Source organism: Oreochromis aureus, linkage group 7, assembly GCF_013358895.1.
Source record: "Oreochromis aureus strain Israel breed Guangdong linkage group 7, ZZ_aureus, whole genome shotgun sequence".
NCBI lineage: Eukaryota > Metazoa > Chordata > Actinopteri > Cichliformes > Cichlidae > Oreochromis > Oreochromis aureus.
The window spans coordinates 45,646,177-45,665,386 of NC_052948.1; the positions used below are offsets into that span (position 1 = coordinate 45,646,177).

At 39.7% G+C, this 19,210-nt stretch overlaps 1 protein-coding gene across 1 annotated transcript in view; it reads left to right on the top strand.

The window, feature by feature from the left end:
• pappaa (pregnancy-associated plasma protein A, pappalysin 1a) overlaps positions 1-19,210 on the top strand; it is a 94,035-nt gene that overhangs the window by 6,639 nt on the left and 68,186 nt on the right. The window contains exons 2-6 of the mRNA XM_039615829.1: positions 416-1,520; positions 11,078-11,223; positions 11,557-11,850; positions 12,183-12,375; positions 12,616-12,737. Of these exons, the coding sequence (XP_039471763.1) occupies positions 416-1,520; positions 11,078-11,223; positions 11,557-11,850; positions 12,183-12,375; positions 12,616-12,737 (1,860 nt within the window). The remainder of the gene's footprint in view (positions 1-415; positions 1,521-11,077; positions 11,224-11,556; positions 11,851-12,182; positions 12,376-12,615; positions 12,738-19,210) is intronic.

Here is a 19,210-nt window from a genome sequence, read left to right on the forward strand (position 1 = left end):
AAAAGCCTATACTGAGAGATTTCCATTGGTTCTCTCTTAGCTAAACAAGCACTTCAACCCAATATTCAGGTCTTAGATTGGAAAAAAATCTATTAATATATTTGCTCACTAACCTTGCTTACATTTCCTGTTTCCCCTTAATAATCAACACTTTTACGCATATTGCATAAAATATTCAAAAGGTACTGATAATATAGTGAATATATTGAAAGTAATACTGAAATATTATCACAGGAAAAACTGATAATGAAACTGACGTACTGCGTTATAGTTATTCTACAAGCCCACTTCTGCATAGCTCCTAGCATTTCCTCAGGAGATGACGAACTTTTAGCTAATGTGTTCACCTTCTTTTTGTTTAACTCTTGCAAATAAAGGTATTAACATATTGACTGATTTTTCATTCTTTTTTCAGGCCTTTACGACAAATGCTTTTATGCCTCCAGTGACCGAGGCTGGCTGCTTGGCATCCAGGCGGATAGTGAATACGGCGACCGCGATCCACGCTTCTTCTTCTCCCTTAAAACTGACCGTGCCCACAAAGTGACCTCAATCCGCTCCAACGCTCGTTATATACCAAACCAATGGGCACATATTGCAATCACCTATGATGGCGTATACATGAAGCTCTTCGTCAATGGAGCCCAGGTCGCCGTTAGTCGAGAGCAATCTGGCGATGTCTTCAGCCATTTGACCCAAAAGTGCAAAGTGCTGATGATTGGGGGCAATGCACTCAACCATAATTACAGGGGGGCAGTGGAAAGGGTGAGTCTATGGAGGGAGGCCCGAGGGCAGAGGCATATCATCAGGGATATGCAAGGCCACGAGGACCCCCAAGATCTACCTAAGCTGATAATTCGTGAAACATTTGAGCACCCAGGTCGTAAGTGGCTGACTGTAAAAGATGGTAGTTTTCCTCAGCCTGAGCACAGAGGAGGTGCGAGGTCAGGGTTTGTGAATGGTGGTGGAAATGGAAACGCTGAGGGATTACTGGACACAAGCTTGGAGCCTCCAACTTGTGGTCAAACTGTCTGCGACAACGTTGAGGTCATTCGAAACTACAACCAACTTTGGACCTTCCGCCGACCAAAGAAAGTTCGATATCGTGTTGTAAATATTTGGGATGATGCAAGGACAAGGCCAACTGTGTCAGACCACCAGATCATTCTGCAGCATCAGCAGCTTAATGACGCCTTCAGCCCCTATAACATAACCTGGGAGCTTAGCATTCACAACGTGACCAACTCTTCTCTACGCAACCGCCTGATCTTAGCTAACTGTGACATCAGCAAAATTGGCGATGATCAGTGTGACCTAGAATGCAACCATCCGCTGACAGGATTTGATGCAGGCGACTGCATGTCTAGATATCGAACCCGCTGCCCTGAACACAAGCAGGGTAATGGTATATGTGACCCTGAGTGTAACTGGGAAAACTTCTTCTATGATCTTGGCGACTGCTGCAACCCCAATGTGACAGACGTGACCAAGACATGCTTCAACCGTTCCTCTCCACACAAGTAAGAATACTTTCTTGACATTTTGTATGATACAGTGTTTTTAGCACTGGTAATTCTCTTTGGTATTTTTTTAATAAACATATTTTACTGTAATCCTCCAAAAAGCATTTACTGACCACAACATTTTGAGTGTAATTTTTTTTTCTTTTTTTTCTTTGACATGATTGAGTAATTTTGGTAAACCAACTCTGCACTATTGCCACGAATGCCAAGAGTAAATCAAACAGCCAATCTTTCCATACATGTGTCCCTGAAGAAAGCTTTTCTTTATGTCTAGTCCTACTGTTTCCTGACCATTTGGGCTAAGGCTGAGTGTAACTCAACTCCCAGCCTGTGTGGCCCAGGAAATCCTCAGGGGGCAGCAAGTCCAATCTAGCCTTGGACTGGTTCAATCAGTATTCCACACTTAAGCAGGGTAAAACAAACGCAACCGGATGACTTTCCTGGTAGCAAACACACGGGCCAGACCACTCATTCTTGTATCCAGTTTTCACCAACTCTCCCCACCTTTTTCTACTCTGTATCTCCAGTGGTCTTCATTGAACTGGCTTGATTATAGAAGGAGAGTTTGGAAAGAGTGACATTCTAAACACAGGCCGAGGGCAATTAGGAGTCAAAAGGAGGGTCCAGTATATTTTCTTTCCGTATAGCAAAGGAATTCACTTCAATGAAATACCACTCTTGTGAGTCCCAATGAGACAGGTATGAGTGCCTAAACATCGTCTCGTAAAGAATTATCCATAAAAGAAATGTGTAGAACGTTAATTTCACTTGCATGTAATAGCCTGTGCTACAAAATTCCCAAGGCATTTTGCAGCGCTGTATAGGAAGAAGAATATTATGCGATTTCATAACTTCAGGAGAAGACAGAGGTTGCTCATAAATGCATTCAAATTTTTTTGTTTTTGTGGTAACTTCATTGTGGTTTGTAGATGATGAGTAAAAGCTGGCAAGGAGAATAAATCTCTGGAATTTTGCTGTATTAAGGTTTGCGCCAGACCTCCAATAGCAGGATTGTTTGTTTCTTGGTACACTGAAACTCAACACAGTAGAGTGAGACATTTTTGCGGACAGTGCAGGGGGTCTTTATGGTATGCTAGAAAAAGAGAGAGAAACGGCAAGGCTTTGTCAGTATTTCTTGCCACTGTCATGTGAGGACAAGTGAAAGGGACATAAGCTGGTAGACCTAGTGTGTGGGATTGTTTGGGTCTTTCTGTTAGTATGAATCAAGGAGACGAGGCTGTTTTCAATCACAGCTAAGCTGGAAGCGCTGTCTATTTGGCACTGTCCCGTTGTTTAAAATGACTGCTAAATAGCTAAATAATGACATCTAATTAACAACATCAGAGGGTAATGCAGGTGGGTTTGCCGTTGCTTCCATATCTCAGTTCCCACCACATCCCTTCCAACTTAGTCATCATTAGCCACCACTTGATTAATGGGTTTCTAACTACTTCATTTAGACATCAACTATTGGCAAAATGCGTGCTGTTGCAATGTGAAAGTCTCCCTGTGGGCATTTGAAAGATGGGCTTGTGAAAGGAAGGATAGCAGCAAAAGTGAAAATAAAATGCACAGAAAGAAAGATTTTTGCCTAAAACATAGATATAATCTCCCCAAGTGGTTGCTTATTTTGTTTTGATTATGGTATGTCTGGAGAGACTTGCAGAGAGTACAAACAATTTGACATTCCTCCCTAATTATGGAATTCTGGATGAACAATGTACTGCGTATGCAGGGGAACAATGGTTGTGAGGTCCTGCATTTATTTTTGCAGCATTTGGGCCTGTTACCACTTACATGTAGTGTTTAAAAAAAAAATCTGGCTAACACAGGACACACGCAGCTCAGTGGTGCTGCATCAGTTTCTCTTCTGAAAATACCACTAATAATATTTCCCCCTCCCCGCTCCACATTTGGCTGAAGAGAATGTTTTGCATTGTTTTCACAGACCTCGGTTTTGACACTTCTTCTGGTTTTGGTGGTATTTGATGTTATCTGACAGCATTTATTTTAAGGCTAAACATTCTCATGTCTGGAGCCTGATATATCTGACACTGTGTCTGTAATGCATGCAATGAGAATCCACTTTCTGAATGGTAGAATGAGTATGTATTGTTGGACAAGCTGACATATGTAGGTATTTGTGCTTGTTTTATTCCCAATTAGACATTGATATAATTACAGGTACAAAATCACAGGGTACACAGGAACTTAATACATGACATTTTTGCAACTGATGAAAGAAATCTTTTGGAAACGCCTCACAATCAACCATTTTAGCCTTTTAGAAAATAAAGTTCTGGCTTTGCATTGTCAGGGGCGAACAGGTCATCTGTTTTCCCTCGGCCTCTTGCCGTCCCTGCCCCCTCCCTCCTGAGTCAATACCTCTCCCTGTGGCAGGTTAATGGATGGAGCGTCTCACGTCTTTCATTCACTCCTTCTCCACGCTGTATTCCAGCTTGGTGCAGGGCTCTTGACATAGAGTTTTACAGTTGGTCGTCTAAACCTTAAGCCCCTATCCCATAAAACATAATGGAGTGCTTGGGTGTAAATACCAGGACTTTTCACTTCCCCTTTAAAGCCGTAGCCCACTTATAAAACCACCTGTTGTCAGAGTTTCACCTGCGCTCTTGTGGGGGCTGGGAGAAGTGAAAAAGTAGATTTTATGCATAACTAGAGGACTGAAGGGATTGTGGGAGGTGGGTGGCTTTACGTGGGCTATCGTAGGAATGCAGGGTCGCATCTGGCTTTGACGGGATAATATATAGCCAGATTTTGTTGGTGGTCTTTTGAAAATATGACACATGGGGGAATTCAGCTGATATTGCATTGGCAAGGTAACTGTGGTTCAGAAGTCAAGTAAGGTTCTGATGAAGCGTTTCACACATTTCTGCCAGAAAGTGAGAGAGTTACACTCAGCACTCCATTAAGGGCTTTTACTTCAGATAAGAACTTGGAGAGTTAGAAAGGCCCAGGGCTATCCAATCATCTGTTTCATATGTCTCTAAACAATGATTTAAAAAAAAACAAAACTCAGCAACATTTCTTATGCATGCGTCTTCCTTGAAGGGAGAAATATTCCGAGGACTAAGCTGGAAGGTTAAAGAAGAGAGCCTAAGTATAGTAATAAAGACATAGATGAATGATGGGGCTGTGGTGTTGACCGACTTGATGACAGGGGAGCTGAGGGCCCCCTCTAATTTCAAAAGTGTTCTTGGCTATGAGACTGTCATTGCCATGCGAGCGTGGCCCAGCTTTCACACTTAGCTGCCCTAGACACATGTATACGAGGCGAATTTATAGCTTTATATGAATTATATATGGATGTGAATGGATGAAGTCATAATCCCCCATTTAATATGTATCAGATATAAAAGCATTAACACGACAGTTTGAGCTGCCTCATGGACCCCTGAATTTCCCCAGCAGAGATGCCCTGCAGTGACGCTTCATTATAGTTAGGATCAATTTTCTTCACTCGCCTTACCTTTGGCACTTTCCCTCCCTCGTGTTTTTTTTTCTCCCCTCCTCTCTCTTTGTAAGTCTTTGAAACTTGTTTTCCCAGGACAAAAGTAGTGTGGTTAAATGCATGGAAAATCCTGTCTCTCCCAAGTGGCTCATCTAAGCTGAAAAAACATGATAAGAGGCAAGAGTGGGAAACATGGGTTATTGGATGGGGAAATAGTTGAGGGGTCTATGAGAGAGAACATTGGGCGGTTGGTGTAAAGTGAGGTAAAGGGTAATTTGCAGGGAGGTTTGAGTAAGACGTGAATAGATAGTTCAATTCTCAGAGCAGTTCTGATTACACCCCTATGATAGTATCACTGGGGACTGATTTCCTGTAACGGCAGCAAACGAAAATGTAAAACATCCATGACAACATAGTCAGACACTGTGTGAAATCAGAAACATGCACACATGCACATGCAGACATACAAAAGCTTTTTGTATGTTCAGCTTTTGTCAGCTGATTACAGTAAAACCGAGTCTTGCTTTGATTCTCTCTTGCACGCTAAAGTGTTAAGGGCCAAGGCTGTTAAAAAAATGAAATTGTGATTAGTAAATTAAATCGAGAATTTCTCCACTTATTCATTGCTGACTCATTCATTTCAGCATCAAAAACCGCGTGACCCCTTTCTCCCAACATGCATGTCCAAAAACTCTGGACAAATATTTTCTGAGGAAATAATGAAATTCCTGAAATTATTAGAAAGAGGGACCTTATATGATCTGTTTTCTCTCTCTCTGTCTCTCTCCTGAGACCTGGCCCCTGCGAATGCCCTCTGTTGCTCTTGCATAGGCTTGATGAAAGCATGTAGTACACTAAACCTTTTATCGAAAACGTCTGTTTTAGGGGAGCACCGAATCTTCACTAAGCAGCCCTTATTTGACTTGCTACTTCAGGTAGAAGCAGATTTGTCCAGCAAAACTTGCAGAGATTTTATGAGGCACTTTGTGTAGCTGCATATAAAATGTGCATTGGCGGTAACCTTAGTAGGGTTATTGCTGTGGGGAAAAAGAAATTATCTTACTGGTCAAAATTCTTCCAAAACACTGCCAAACAACAGCGTTACTGACTTTTAAAATGCTGTCTTTAGGCTACAAGAACATATGCTATGAGGCATACATTTAAATATTTTATACAGACGTTCCATCACATGTCAAAAGTGTTCTATTGGATTGAGATCTGGTGACTGTGGAGGCCAAAAGCCGGAAATATTTTACAAATCTTCTATTGTCAGTGTTAGTTAGCCAGTGTTAGTTGTAGCTTCACTTTCCTGTTCTTAGCTGACAAGTGTGGTCTTCTGCTGCTGTAGCTCATCTACTTCAAAGTTCCACGTGCTGTGCTCTCAGAAACGGTCTTCTACATCCAGTAGTTCAATCCAGTGACGATTTGAGTTATTGTTTTCTTTCTGTTGGTTTCAAGCAGCCTGGCCATTTTCCTTTGACCCCTGGCATCAACAAGGCATTTTCACTGAAGATATTTTCTCTTTTTCCGATCATTCTCTGTGAAAACTACAGATGATTGTGTGGGAAAATCCCAGTAGATCAGCAGCTTGTGAAATACTCAGACCAGCTCATCTGGCACCAACAGTCAGGGCACGTTCAAAGTCATGTAAATCACCTCTCTTCCCCATTTTGACTGAACTTCAGCAGGTCGTCTTGACCATGTCTACATGCTAAAATGCACTGAGTTGCATAAGATGTCTAACTCAGAAGATCTCTAGAAGATAGGAAAAAGACCCTGTTTAAAAACACACACAGAGATGCAGCACATGAACGACAATTACAATTTAAAGTACCTGATACCATAAATAGGAAAAACAGCATGCAAAGACATATTTGTTCTAATGCTAAAATGCTCATGCAGCTACGCCTATTGGTACAACCAAACAAAACACTGTAATTCATCTGGAACATGAAGATATCAAATCTGACACCTCCACTTTTAAATGATTACAGGATCGTTCACTTAATTAAACAGCAGTAGTTTGTGACACTTGTTTGTGATAACCTCTGGTGACTTGCTTCAGCTGGTATAGTAAAGGAATCAAATCAGGTGCACTATGCACCACCTTGCTTCATAGCAATTCAAAACATACTGACCCATTTTATGTATTGAGTGGGAGAGTAAATATAAATAGCACAGTCCAGGATTACACTTCACAAAGGTATGAGTCTTTGAAGATTTTCCTTTTAACTATATATTTACCTCAGTTCCCTTAAGTGGGACAAATGTGATATGAACTGTAGTGAAAAAAATGAAAAGAAAAAAAAACTTTTACAAATTGATTTGCGTGCATGAAAAGTTGCTGCTGGAACAGATTCAACAAATTTTAAAAACAATTTGCACTTTTCATGTACTAAGTTAATAAAATCCAACATGCTCAGGGAAGTCTATGATTAAAATGATGCTGAATTAAAGCAAAGTGAATAGCATTCGAATTTGGACCTCCTGTTTTGTTTCTCCTTTCTCTGAGTTTGCCTATGTGGGTGTCCTCCCACAGTCCAAAGTTTAATGTGGTTGTAGGTGTGGATATGTCTTCCTGTGATAATCATGTGATTGACTGGCAGCCGAGTCTCCAGGGTGTACTTTGCCTTTTGCCCTCTACAAGTGACCACAGAAGAAGAACAGTGAATGAAATCAATTTATTTTTATTTACTGGAGGAGAGTCAAGTTTAGCCTCAGTTCACTTAATCTTATGAGGACATGCAAAATGTGAGCTCAAAATATAAGGCAGGCAAAAGGGTCACACAAAATGGGTCAAAACATCTACAGATCTAATTTGCCATAGTATGACTTGGGTCTTGTTTTGTTTCTGATAAACTCTTGTTTATACATCCACTGAATATCTATTTCAAAAGTCTCCCTAAGCCAAAGGAAAAGAATAAACTATCATTTCAGCATATGCAACAAATTACTGACTTTTCCAAGAGATGACTGAGCTTGTTGATGCTGTTTGCCAGGACCACCAGCCAGGCTCATAGAGAAAACTGTGCTTGACGTATTCATAAAATGAATGACAGTTTCACTGCTGGAAAGATATCTCATTGTGTTGAGTGATTGCACTCATTTGTACTGCCGTTAATGCTCACAGAGCCTGAGACAAAACATTATGCCTTGGGAAGGGAGACATTGGAATACCTAAACAATTAATTCAAGTGTCAGGCTGACATAAATGAGTCAGACTGGTCTCAGATTCTCGGTAGAAAACTCATGATGCAGTGAAAAGAACATCTTGTTGTAGAACATTAGTTCATTCTATGAGCATGCTAACAATCTCTCATATAAATTATAATATTTTTTCTTAATACAAAAGGCCAGAGTGACATTTTTTCATGCATCATATAAAAATGTTGGTATTTATAGACATTCAAAGAAAAAGGCATTCATATTTCAAATATTTATCACAATATACATGTATTTACAACTTTGGAGTGCAATCATGTGAAAAAAAACAAACAAGTTTTCCCAGGACTCAGTGTAGTTTTTTGAAAAACAAAGCACACCCACAAGATTCTATAAGAACTAAAAGGGTAGGTACAAGAGAATTGGTACAAGCCAATTCTCAGGAATGGAAGTCCCACAAACAAGCCAAAATACAAAAGAAAGAAAACAAGAGCTACATCTCAGACTCTACAGGCCTCAGTTGTAATATGAAAAAAGTCTCAACAAGTATGGCTTGTTCGGGAAGGGTCGGCACAGGAAAACCTCTTCTCTACAAAAGGAACACGATAGCACAGCTCAAGTTTTTCCAAGTTTCATCAAACCACAAGACAGAGGAACCCAAAGTGGAGATGTTTTAGCCATTAGGCAAAGTGCCACAAAAAATAAACAGAGCATATCAGCACAAACACCTCGTACCAATTGTCAAGCACGGTGGTGGATAGGTAATGATTTAGGCTTGTTTTGCAGTCACAGGACCTTGCAGCCGTTAACTCCGTCATGAACTCTTTTAAGGTCATCTGTCTGAAGGATCAAGTTTGGCTGAATTTGGGAATTATGGGACAATGATCTCAAGAAGCTGTTGCAAAGACCCAGTCAAAGTCTAGACTTCAACCCAACAGAAATGTTGTGGCGGGATCTTAGTAGAGCTGTGAGTAAACAAATGTTCACAAACCTCAAAGAACTGAAGCAATATCAAGTATCTAATTTGACTTTCAGCAGTAAAGTATATGTGGCTTGTATGTTGAAATTATGAGGTGCCAGAACCATGTTTCAGAACTCGCTATTCCTTGATTCGTCCTTCAACATAAAACATTGTCATGCACACAAAAATAAAAACATCATAGTGACTCTTAGCATGCACTGTAGTTCCAGTCAAACTGTCAATAGTTGCACATTTGGGGTTATTATACGGTTTATTGTACTTTCTAAATGACAACGTCAACAACATGGTCTGTACTCTCCCTTCCACCACAAAAATGTAAATGAGCCTTAAAGCCTGAAATTAGTTCAGTGTAAATCAGACTAATGGCAACTTGATTTACAGTGATTATAATAATATAATTATATTTAAAAACATCATAACCCTGTCCTGGTGTACAGTCGCTGAAAGAAACTAAAACATAATTTTATTGTTATGTAAGTACTTGTTGGCAGTGCCAGATAGTTTGTAGTCAACATTCATTTTGGACGGAGGAAGGAAAACATTCTTCACCCCTAACCAGCTGAAGAAGATGCATTTTATTACGTCCTTATTAATTTGTACACATGGTTTAAAACACTAGCTGGCTTCAACGAGATCATTTATTCTTCTTGGAACTTCATTCTTTTGGTTTCAAGGTCCTTGCAACCAGTGTTGGTCAAGTTACTTGAAAAAAGTAATCAGTTACTAATTACTGATTACTTCCCCCAAAAAGTAATCCCGTTACTTTACTGAGTACTTATTTTCAAAAGTAATCGATTACTTAGTTACTTAGTTACTTAGTTACTTTTTAAAAACACGATTTACAACCTGAATAGGTGATAAAGGATAGATCTTTCAGCCCAATTCTACTTTTTCTGCATAATTCATCATACAAAATGTAATCAAATGGAAAAGTCTCTTTTTAAAACTTGTTTTATTAGTTTTAATCTTTTAACTTTATGCATCAAGCAAAAATTAAATTATATGCAACATTCTCTGACTGGAAGAAATTTGTTTAACATTTAAACCTATTTTCTGCACATTCCAGCACATAAAATAAAATATTTTTTTGTGTTTACACTCACTCTTTCAAATAGATGCAAGTAAAACACAGCAGAAAATAAATAAAATCAAAGACTAGCGGTCCTGTTGCTCTATTTTCACCTGTAAAGCAGGACTGGGGTAGGCGGAGGAGGTTTACCCTGGTGCAGGTGTGCCGCAGCGGTCAGTGGAAGAATCCATGAGTTTCTCTGTGAATTTCACATTACGTCATAGTACACTCGGTGCTTGCTTGGAAGTTTAGGGTTTTTTCGCTGTAAAAGAAGTTTTCTTCCACGCACAACGGACACTAATGTTTTTGTCACTTTTATGGAATCAAACTCAAAATAAGGTCAGTACTTCCACGCTTTAAACGCTGCATGCTACACTCTGTCCCCTTTTCGATATATTATGATCTGCAGACAGCTGTTGTCACGAACGTCGCACTCGCTTACGTCACTGTCATGAGACGTTCTCGCAAAAAATCACGGTTTTAGTAACGCAGTAACGCAGCGTTCCTACGTGAAAGTAACGGTAATCTAATTACCGTTTTTGCAATAGTAATCCCTTACATTACTCGTTACTTGAAAAAAGTAATCAGATTACAGTAACGCGTTACAAGTAACGCGTTACTGCCCATCTCTGCTTGCAACTGCCAGCACATTAAATAAATATTTTAGTTCATTAGGGACCTAAATCTGAGTTCTGGTTTCGTGAATGATGACACTGCATAAGCTCTTTTGGCTAGGAACAGTGTTTTTTCTTTTTGTTTTTTTTTTGCTTTGGACTTGGTGAAATCTGGAAATGACTGTCTTAATTGTTAAGCCATTAACTTAATGTGAAATACTGTCTTTCTGTTGTTTTGGGGGTTTTTTTTTCCCACAGAGCCTATTTGGATATGAAAGAGCTCAAAGAGATTTTGCAGTTGGATGGCTCAACTCACCTGAATGTTTTCTTTGCCAATTCTTCTGATGAAGATCTGGCAGGGGTTGCCACATGGCCCTGGGACAAAGAGGCCCTCACACACTTGGGTAAAAGACAAAGCACATAAATAAATGCATACATGCAAACTCACATGCAGTTACATAAGTACAGGCACACATCATCTTCAACTTCTTTGGCAGCCCAGATTGTTGATTTGGAGTAATTACAGTTCAAGCCCCAAGCAGTTTCTGTCTTCATCACAGCTCTAACAGGGAAGAAGGTGATAATGAAGCTGAGGAGGCCCATGAATAATGTATTGTCTGAATCATACCCCTGTGCCACAATTACTTTACACTACATTAGGAAAAGGCATTTGTGTCGTGTGTGATTGAGTGCTTCCATCTTGTATACGAGTGACTTCTTTCACTGTGTTTTTCCAGGTGGAATTGTGCTGAATCCTTCTTTCTACGGCACATTTGGTCACACTGACACAATGGTCCATGAGATTGGTCATAGCCTCGGCCTTTACCATGTGTTTCGAGGTGTGTCCGAGACTGAATCATGCAATGATGCGTGCTTGGAGACTGAGCCCTCAATGGAGACTGGGGACTTGTGTGCAGACACCAAACCCACTTCCAAATACAAAGGCTGCAGCGATCCCGAACCAGGCAATGATACTTGTGGCATCCGTCATTTCACGCATACACCGTTTAACAATTACATGAGTTATGCAGGTGAGACTGGGCCTCTGCATGTGTTGAGCTACTTACCAGAGGAAAACTTTATAGTTACCCTTTTTGTGTGTCACAGCTAATGTATAGAAACTGTCCCAGAGAACTTTTTGAGTCTGTGTGCATAGTGTGTGGAAAAAGTATTAGGTAATCTCAGCATTAGCGAATCTTTCATGGCACTCATGTTGTGCCAAAGAATTTTAAAAAGTTATTTAAAGGGAAAATGCTCATTAATTATGAGTAGGTAGCTTGTTTTATTCATAGAAAATGGACCTGCACGATGATCAATCTCAAATTGTATCCTCACACTGATTAACTACCTCTTTTTTCTGCAGACGATGCTTGTACAGACTCTTTCACAATGAACCAGGTGGCTAGGATGCACTGCTACCTGGACCTCATCTATCAGACCTGGCAGCCTGCTTCCAAACCTCCTCTGGTGCCAATGGCTCCTCAGGTGGTTGAGCAGCATCATAATTCCATCACCCTGGAATGGTTTCCACCAATTTCCGGACAGTTTTATGACAGGTGAGATGAACTAGATAGGTTATAGTTCTGAGCAGGTCCATGTATTGTGATGGGAATTTAATACTAAATATCTTGTTTACACAGTTACATACATGAAAGTGAGTCCGAATCTAAAGGGCTTAATAAGCTTAACATTGTTACAATTGTCTTGTCACTTCTTGTGTTTGTTTATCGTGTATAAATGACGTGTATTTGGTATGTATCTAAGTTGGTTGCTGTGCTTGCCTGTTGGTTTCCTAGAGAAGTGGGATCAGTGTGTGACAAATGCACTGAAGGGAGAGTCCTACTACAGTATGCATCAAACTCTTCTTCTCCACGACCATGTGATCCATCTGGTCACTGGTCCCCTCGAGAGGCTGAAGGTATAGTACAATACTTTATACTTGACTTCTTTTTGACACTAAATTTTCCCAGTCTAGGCTGGCTTTTGCTGTGGAAGTGTAACACATCTTTGTTACATCAAAGAAACACATCTTTGATGTCATTCAGACATCTGTCACTTTCTTGAGTTTTTGACCTCTTTCTTCTAAAAGCAATTTTTCATATAAAAACCACACCACATCCACAGTTTACAGTACCATAACACAATTTGAGGTAACTTTTTTGTTGCTTGTTTGTTTGTTTAATTTTTGTGAGTCAGTACCCCAACATGCACAAAACTTTGGTGACTGACTCAACCCTAAACTATGCAAATGACTCACTGGATTCATAACACTTGGGCCGTGGGACAACATGGAAGGATCAAGGAGGTCGTTTCCCAATGGATGGTGCTGTATGGTACCACAATTCCCATATGCAGGTTCAGGCCCAAAACCAAGGTCAAAGATCACATGTTAGCGCTAACCCTCTACTGAGAGGAGCCTTGTCTTTTCCTTTTCTAGTCTTGCCGTGGTGCTGAATTGAAAGAAGAGCAATTGGACTGGGACATAAATAAGGCAGTAGAGATGAAGTATTTAAAATTTAAAAATAGTTGCTGTCCCATCTGTGTACCTCTGATCCCACTGTTGTCCTGGCAGTGGCAGCATCAAACATACTTTGGATATTATGCATGCGTGTAACTAAGTGCAGCTAAAAGTGCAGTAAACATTTGAAAAAATATAAACACTCAGCGACCACTTTGTTAGGTGCACCTTATCAACTGCTTGTTGAAGACAGTGTAATGATTAGAGAAACAGCAAAAAAAATCCAGGAGGTACATCCACAGACCTCAGTTAGCATCTTAAATGTAAAACTCACAACAGCACAATTAGAAAAAGAGCAAACGAGTAAGGCTTGGTTGGAAGAACAGGCGAAAGCCTCTTCTCTTCGAAAAGAACATGGCAGCACAGCGTAGGTTTGGAAAATTGCATCGGAGTAAACTGCAAGACTCTTAGGCACAATGTCCATTGGGCAGATGAGACCAAAGTGGAGGCATTTGGCCATAAAACAGAGCAACAAGTTTAATAAAAACCAAACATAGAATATCAGAACAAACACCTTACACCAGCTGTGAAGCATGGCGGCGTAATGGAGATGATTTGTCCATTGTTGTTTTTTCAGCCAAAGGACTTGGGGGCCTTGTAATTATTGAGTTGACCATGACCATGAAGTATTCTAGAGTCAGGCCATCTGTCTGATTGCTAAAGCTTGGCTGGAACAGGGTCATGCAACAGAACAAAGAGCAAGAGCGCTGCAGCAAATGTACTACAGAATGGCTGAAAAAGAAAAGAAATCAAGATGTTGCAATGACCCACTCACAAGGACGTTTAAACCTTTTCATGGGTGCTCAGGCACCTCTAAATTTCATCATAGCACCCCTAAAAATAACTATAGTAATAATAGTAATAATAATGTTTTTTAGTGTTATTGACATTATCTTCGAAAGTTATATTTTGCCAACTTGTCTACGCAAAACAGAATAGAATAAAAACATGGCCCCTTTAGTCTGGATGTCAAAGCACTCTTGGGCAAGATACTGAACCTCGAGTTGCCTGCAATGCATCACAGTGTGAGTGTGTGAACATTTGGTTAAAAGTGGTTGGGCACAGGAAAAAGTGTGTGTGTGTGTGTGTGGATAGGTGAACGATCCTTCTAGTAAGAAAGTGCTTTAAATGCTCAAAGTAGAAAAGCACTATATGAGCATAGTCCATTTACCAATTTGGACTGTTTGGCTTAATTAGTTTTCGCTTAGTTAAGCACAATTTGCAGGATCTCATTTGGTCTCATTGCAAATCTCTAAACATATTCACACTCACTAAAACACATTTCGAACAGTTATTCACTTGTGATGTATAATCCTAACTACAGGAGGCAGAAGTTAAACACAACTGCAAAACAGATGTCACTTCTTAAACACAATGGCTTGTTGCTGATGTTAACCAACAAATGCCAGCACAGAGTGCGCAGCCAGCAAGAATGAGCTGATGGTTGATACCAACAATAAATCGAAACAATGTGAGGCGCAAAGGAGGAAATGGGAGATGTAGAACAACAATTTCAGATGAAAACTGGGCAATTGGGAATGACCATGTTTGTGTACATACAATGACAGCCCAAAACTTATAGTATGAGATTTACATGTCTATAATTTACTCACAAAAAATGTCTCATTTTTAAATTTTCTCTTTTTGTTTTTGCTGTAGTGTTTAAGGAATGCTCTGTAGTGTTATTATTTTGACTTTTCTGTCGTCTGAAAACTTTGTGCGGTTTTGGGCACAGATAAAGTTGTTTTGATGTGATTGTTTGGTTTTTGCCAGTAGAGTCAGAGGTTTTGTTAATGTTGTTTGAAAATTGGGTTTCGTGTTTACAGTTTTCAGAAAAGAGGGGATGGTTTAAAAAAAAAAGGATCTTAGCAACTGGGAAAAACCATAATTACTAATAAGGTTGTGCAGAACCAGCCCAGAATCCATAACAGGGACGGGCAACCCTGCAGCTTCTGTGACCGAGATCTATTATCCAGTCATTATTAGGCCTTACAATTTAAGAGGCTGGCAAGGTTTTGATTGTTTTGGACAGGTTTTCTTTGGATCTATACTTGTCTCTACTGTGCTTTATTTTAGTTTAAATTGAATATATGTTTATTTATCTCTCATATGAAGCACTATAAGCACTGTTTAATACTGAATTTGTTCAAATTCAATTTTAAATTCAATTTCACAATAATGTTATTGATGTGATCAAATATATAGAATTACTAGGATTTACATTTTACAACAAAAGTTTATTTAAGCAGAGTTATTTAAATACGAGCTTAACTCCTAACCTACAAAATGACAGGAATGCACATATTCATGAAATAACCATGCATAAATTATATAATCCTTCATAAAAAAGGTCAATGAAATTTAGAAACTGCTGATCGACTTGGATTTTCCTGCACAGCCACTTCTAGGGTTTACACAGAATGAGCTGAAAAAATGAAAATAACCAGTGAGTAACAAAAATGGCAGAGGTCAAAGTCCTTTGAGCAGATAGGAAGGCAACAGTCCCTCAGAAAAACACTTAATACAAAGAAGGTATGCAGAAGAGCGTCTCTGGAATGCAAAAAATGTCAAACCTTGAAGCAGATGGGCTACAGCAGCAGAAGACCACACTAGGTGCTGTGCTTATCAGGTAAGAACAGGAAACTGAGTCTACTATAGTTTGCACAGGCTCACCAAAATTGGACAACAGAACATTGAAAAGAATTTCAATTTGTCTGGTCTGATGAGTCTGAATTTCTGCTGTGATATTTGGATGTTGGCATAAACAACATGAAAGCATAGATCCATCCAGTTCAGGGTGCTACTGTTGGTGTAATGGTCTGGGAGATATTTTCTTGACACACTTTGCTCACCAACTAAAAATTGTTTAAATCCCACAGTTCACCCGAGTATTGTTGCTGACCATATCCATCCCTTTATGACCACAGTGTACCCAACCTCTGATGGTTGCTTCCAACAGGACAGTGCATAATGTCACAAAGACTAAACCATCTCAAACTGGTTTCTTGAACATCACAAGGAGTCCAGTGTACAGAAATGACCTCCACAGTCATCAGATGTCAATCCAACAGGTGCAGCAATAGGATGTGTACATCCCATGTACCTTTGTTAGGTGCAGAGGGTGTACCTAATAAAGCGCCTGCTGAGTGTTTATACAGCAGACTCTTATATAAAAATAGATAAATTCAACTTTTACATTCATGTACACATCAGTGACAATAAATATAAATAATAAAGTCATACCTGCGGTAACAGTCAAACCACAACACAAGACTAGAAATGAATCCTAATCAAAGATGATTAAAATTCTGAATCATGCGTCAGTATGTGTGGATGCTGAACAGCAGCTGCTGAACCTTGCCTTTACACTGGTTATAGTGTGTGAACCAGAGGCAAGTCTGGGCTTGTCTAATATGATGTGTGTTTAAACTGTATTTTCCCTCTTGGAAAGGGTCTTTGTTTGGTTCTCTCTTAACTCTGCTCGGGCCAGCTTCTCACTGGATACACAGAATACTGCAGCTGCTGTCCCTCTATAATGTTGCAAATGTGATCAGCAGTCACGTTCTCTCATTAGAATGCTAGACATTAAATTACTTGCTTTAAGATTATTATAGTTAGATTACTGGCAAAAATTCCTGTTTTGGAATGTGGGCGCATTGACGTGTATGAATGCAAACATACATGGCACCTGTTCTTCAAGGTCTTTTTCCCTATACTACTTGACTGGGAAACACTAGCATGGCCAGGGTGAGCCGGAATGCTTCTCATAAATCTTTACTACTCTAAGCCCTGGAGAAATTTGGCTGAAGTATAAAAGCAATAATGGGGAAAAAAAAAGGCAAAAACACATGGATATGGATTCCAGGAGTGGGTAAGAGAGATTGGGTGGGATCGAAACCACCCAAGATAGTTAAGAGAATTGCATGTGGTTGGTGACATGAGTGAAGGAGGACTGATTGAAAACAGTGGTGCACTGTGCATTTTGCTTTACTTTGCATTGTTTCACTTGCAATCTGTAGCACAAACATTATTTTCTCTAAACATCTATGGATTTAATCCTTTAAACTAAACAGCAAGCATCTGTGAAAAATCAGAGATTGCAGACACCTCACTAAAAAAGTTTTTAAAGATTTGTCTGCCTGACAGTATAAGCATAGACTGCTATTTTGCATCAGGGTCAAATAACAATACAACAAACAAACAAACAAACAAACAAACAAAAACAGCAAGCAGAATGGTAATTAGCACTGCCACCTCACAGCAAGAAGGTCCTGGGCCTGAGTCCACCGGCCAAGTGTCGGGCCTTTCGTTGTGGAGTTTGCATGATCTCCCTGTGCCCGTTTGGTGTCTCTCTGGGTACTTTGGCTTCCTCCCACACTCTTTATACACGCTCATTAGGTTAATTTGAGATGCTAAATTTTAGGTGTGAATGAGAGCATGAATGGTTGTCTGTCTCTTTGTGTTAGCCCTGTGACAGACTGGCGGCCTGTCCAGGACCTCTTATCCTGCCTTATGGCACCTGGGAGAGGCTCCAGCCCCTCCAACAACCCTGATTTAGATAAACGGAAGAAAACAGTTGGATGGAATAAGTGAATCTGAATTGGATGGTTTGATAAATGGATGGATGCATTGGGAATTAAAAGAGAGGAATGAAGTGAACAGAGCTGATGACATTGGTAGTCTAGCTTCTCCACATGTAATTTATCACTTGTTGTCTTCATTACTGCTGTCAAATTGACACTACAGAGCACAAAACAATATATCAAAGGATGAGATTATTGTCATCCATCCTGCCAAGATCAAACACAGCGCATTGGTCATTCTGTCACAATCAAAGGACACATTTGTTACTTCAGCTAAAAAAATCTATTTAATTCTAACACATTCAGCCCAAATTTACAGTGACTTTAGTGTACAGAGAGCATAAAGTCCCTTGTAAATTTTGTAACATTTTCTTATGGTGTAACTATTTGAGTTATAATAGTTAGCTCCTTCACTGTGCACCAAAATAACATCTGTTTAAAAAATGTAAAAGAAAAAAAAGGGCTTGTAAATGCTACCTGATTTGAGATATATTTTCAAGACAAGAGTGCCCATTGCCTGTATAAGTGAGTCTGTGTGTCTGCAAAGTGTCTCTCTGTTTGTATGTGTCAGGGCAAAAGCATTGGAGGGGGGGTTCATGTCTGCCTTCTAAGCGAGGAAGTGTGTAGCAGTGTGACAGTGAGTCATCGATAGTGAAAGCCAGAGCCAGACACTTCTTAGAAAGCATAAAGTGTGCATGCCCGGACATATCCCTGTCTGTTTATTCATCCAGCTCTATGGACTTTTTCTGGATCGGTATGATTGTAACCAACATCTATCCTAGAGTTGTACTTCACCGATTACAGCAAGTATTAATTGTCCTGACTTGAAAAGAGCAAAATGTTTTAGCAGTAGTTTTTTGCGTTGTTTAACTGGCCAGTGTCATTGCCGAGTCAGGAATTCCATTTTTGTTGACGAGGAGCCTTTAGGATGCATTTAACAGACAGTTATTAAATGAAGTTTAAATGTGGCAAAAAGCAAGCCTCACAGAGTGTAATACTCTTAAAGTTAAGCATCAACCTCCAAATGAAGGATTTGCTTGATTAACAGAAAGAAACAAAAAATACATTTGGTATAAATAAAAATCTGTCCTCATATCAACCAGACAACAACAAAAAAAGAAGTACTGAAGTAACACAAATGGAGGAAAAATGCAGAGTTGTCCAGCAAAAAAAAAAGTTTAACCTAGCTCAACTTTTACTGAAAAATATTTGGCTGCCAGCTGCCATTGGGTCAAAGACAAGGTTCTGCCAGAGGGGTTACACAGAGAGACAACAGACATTCATACCTAT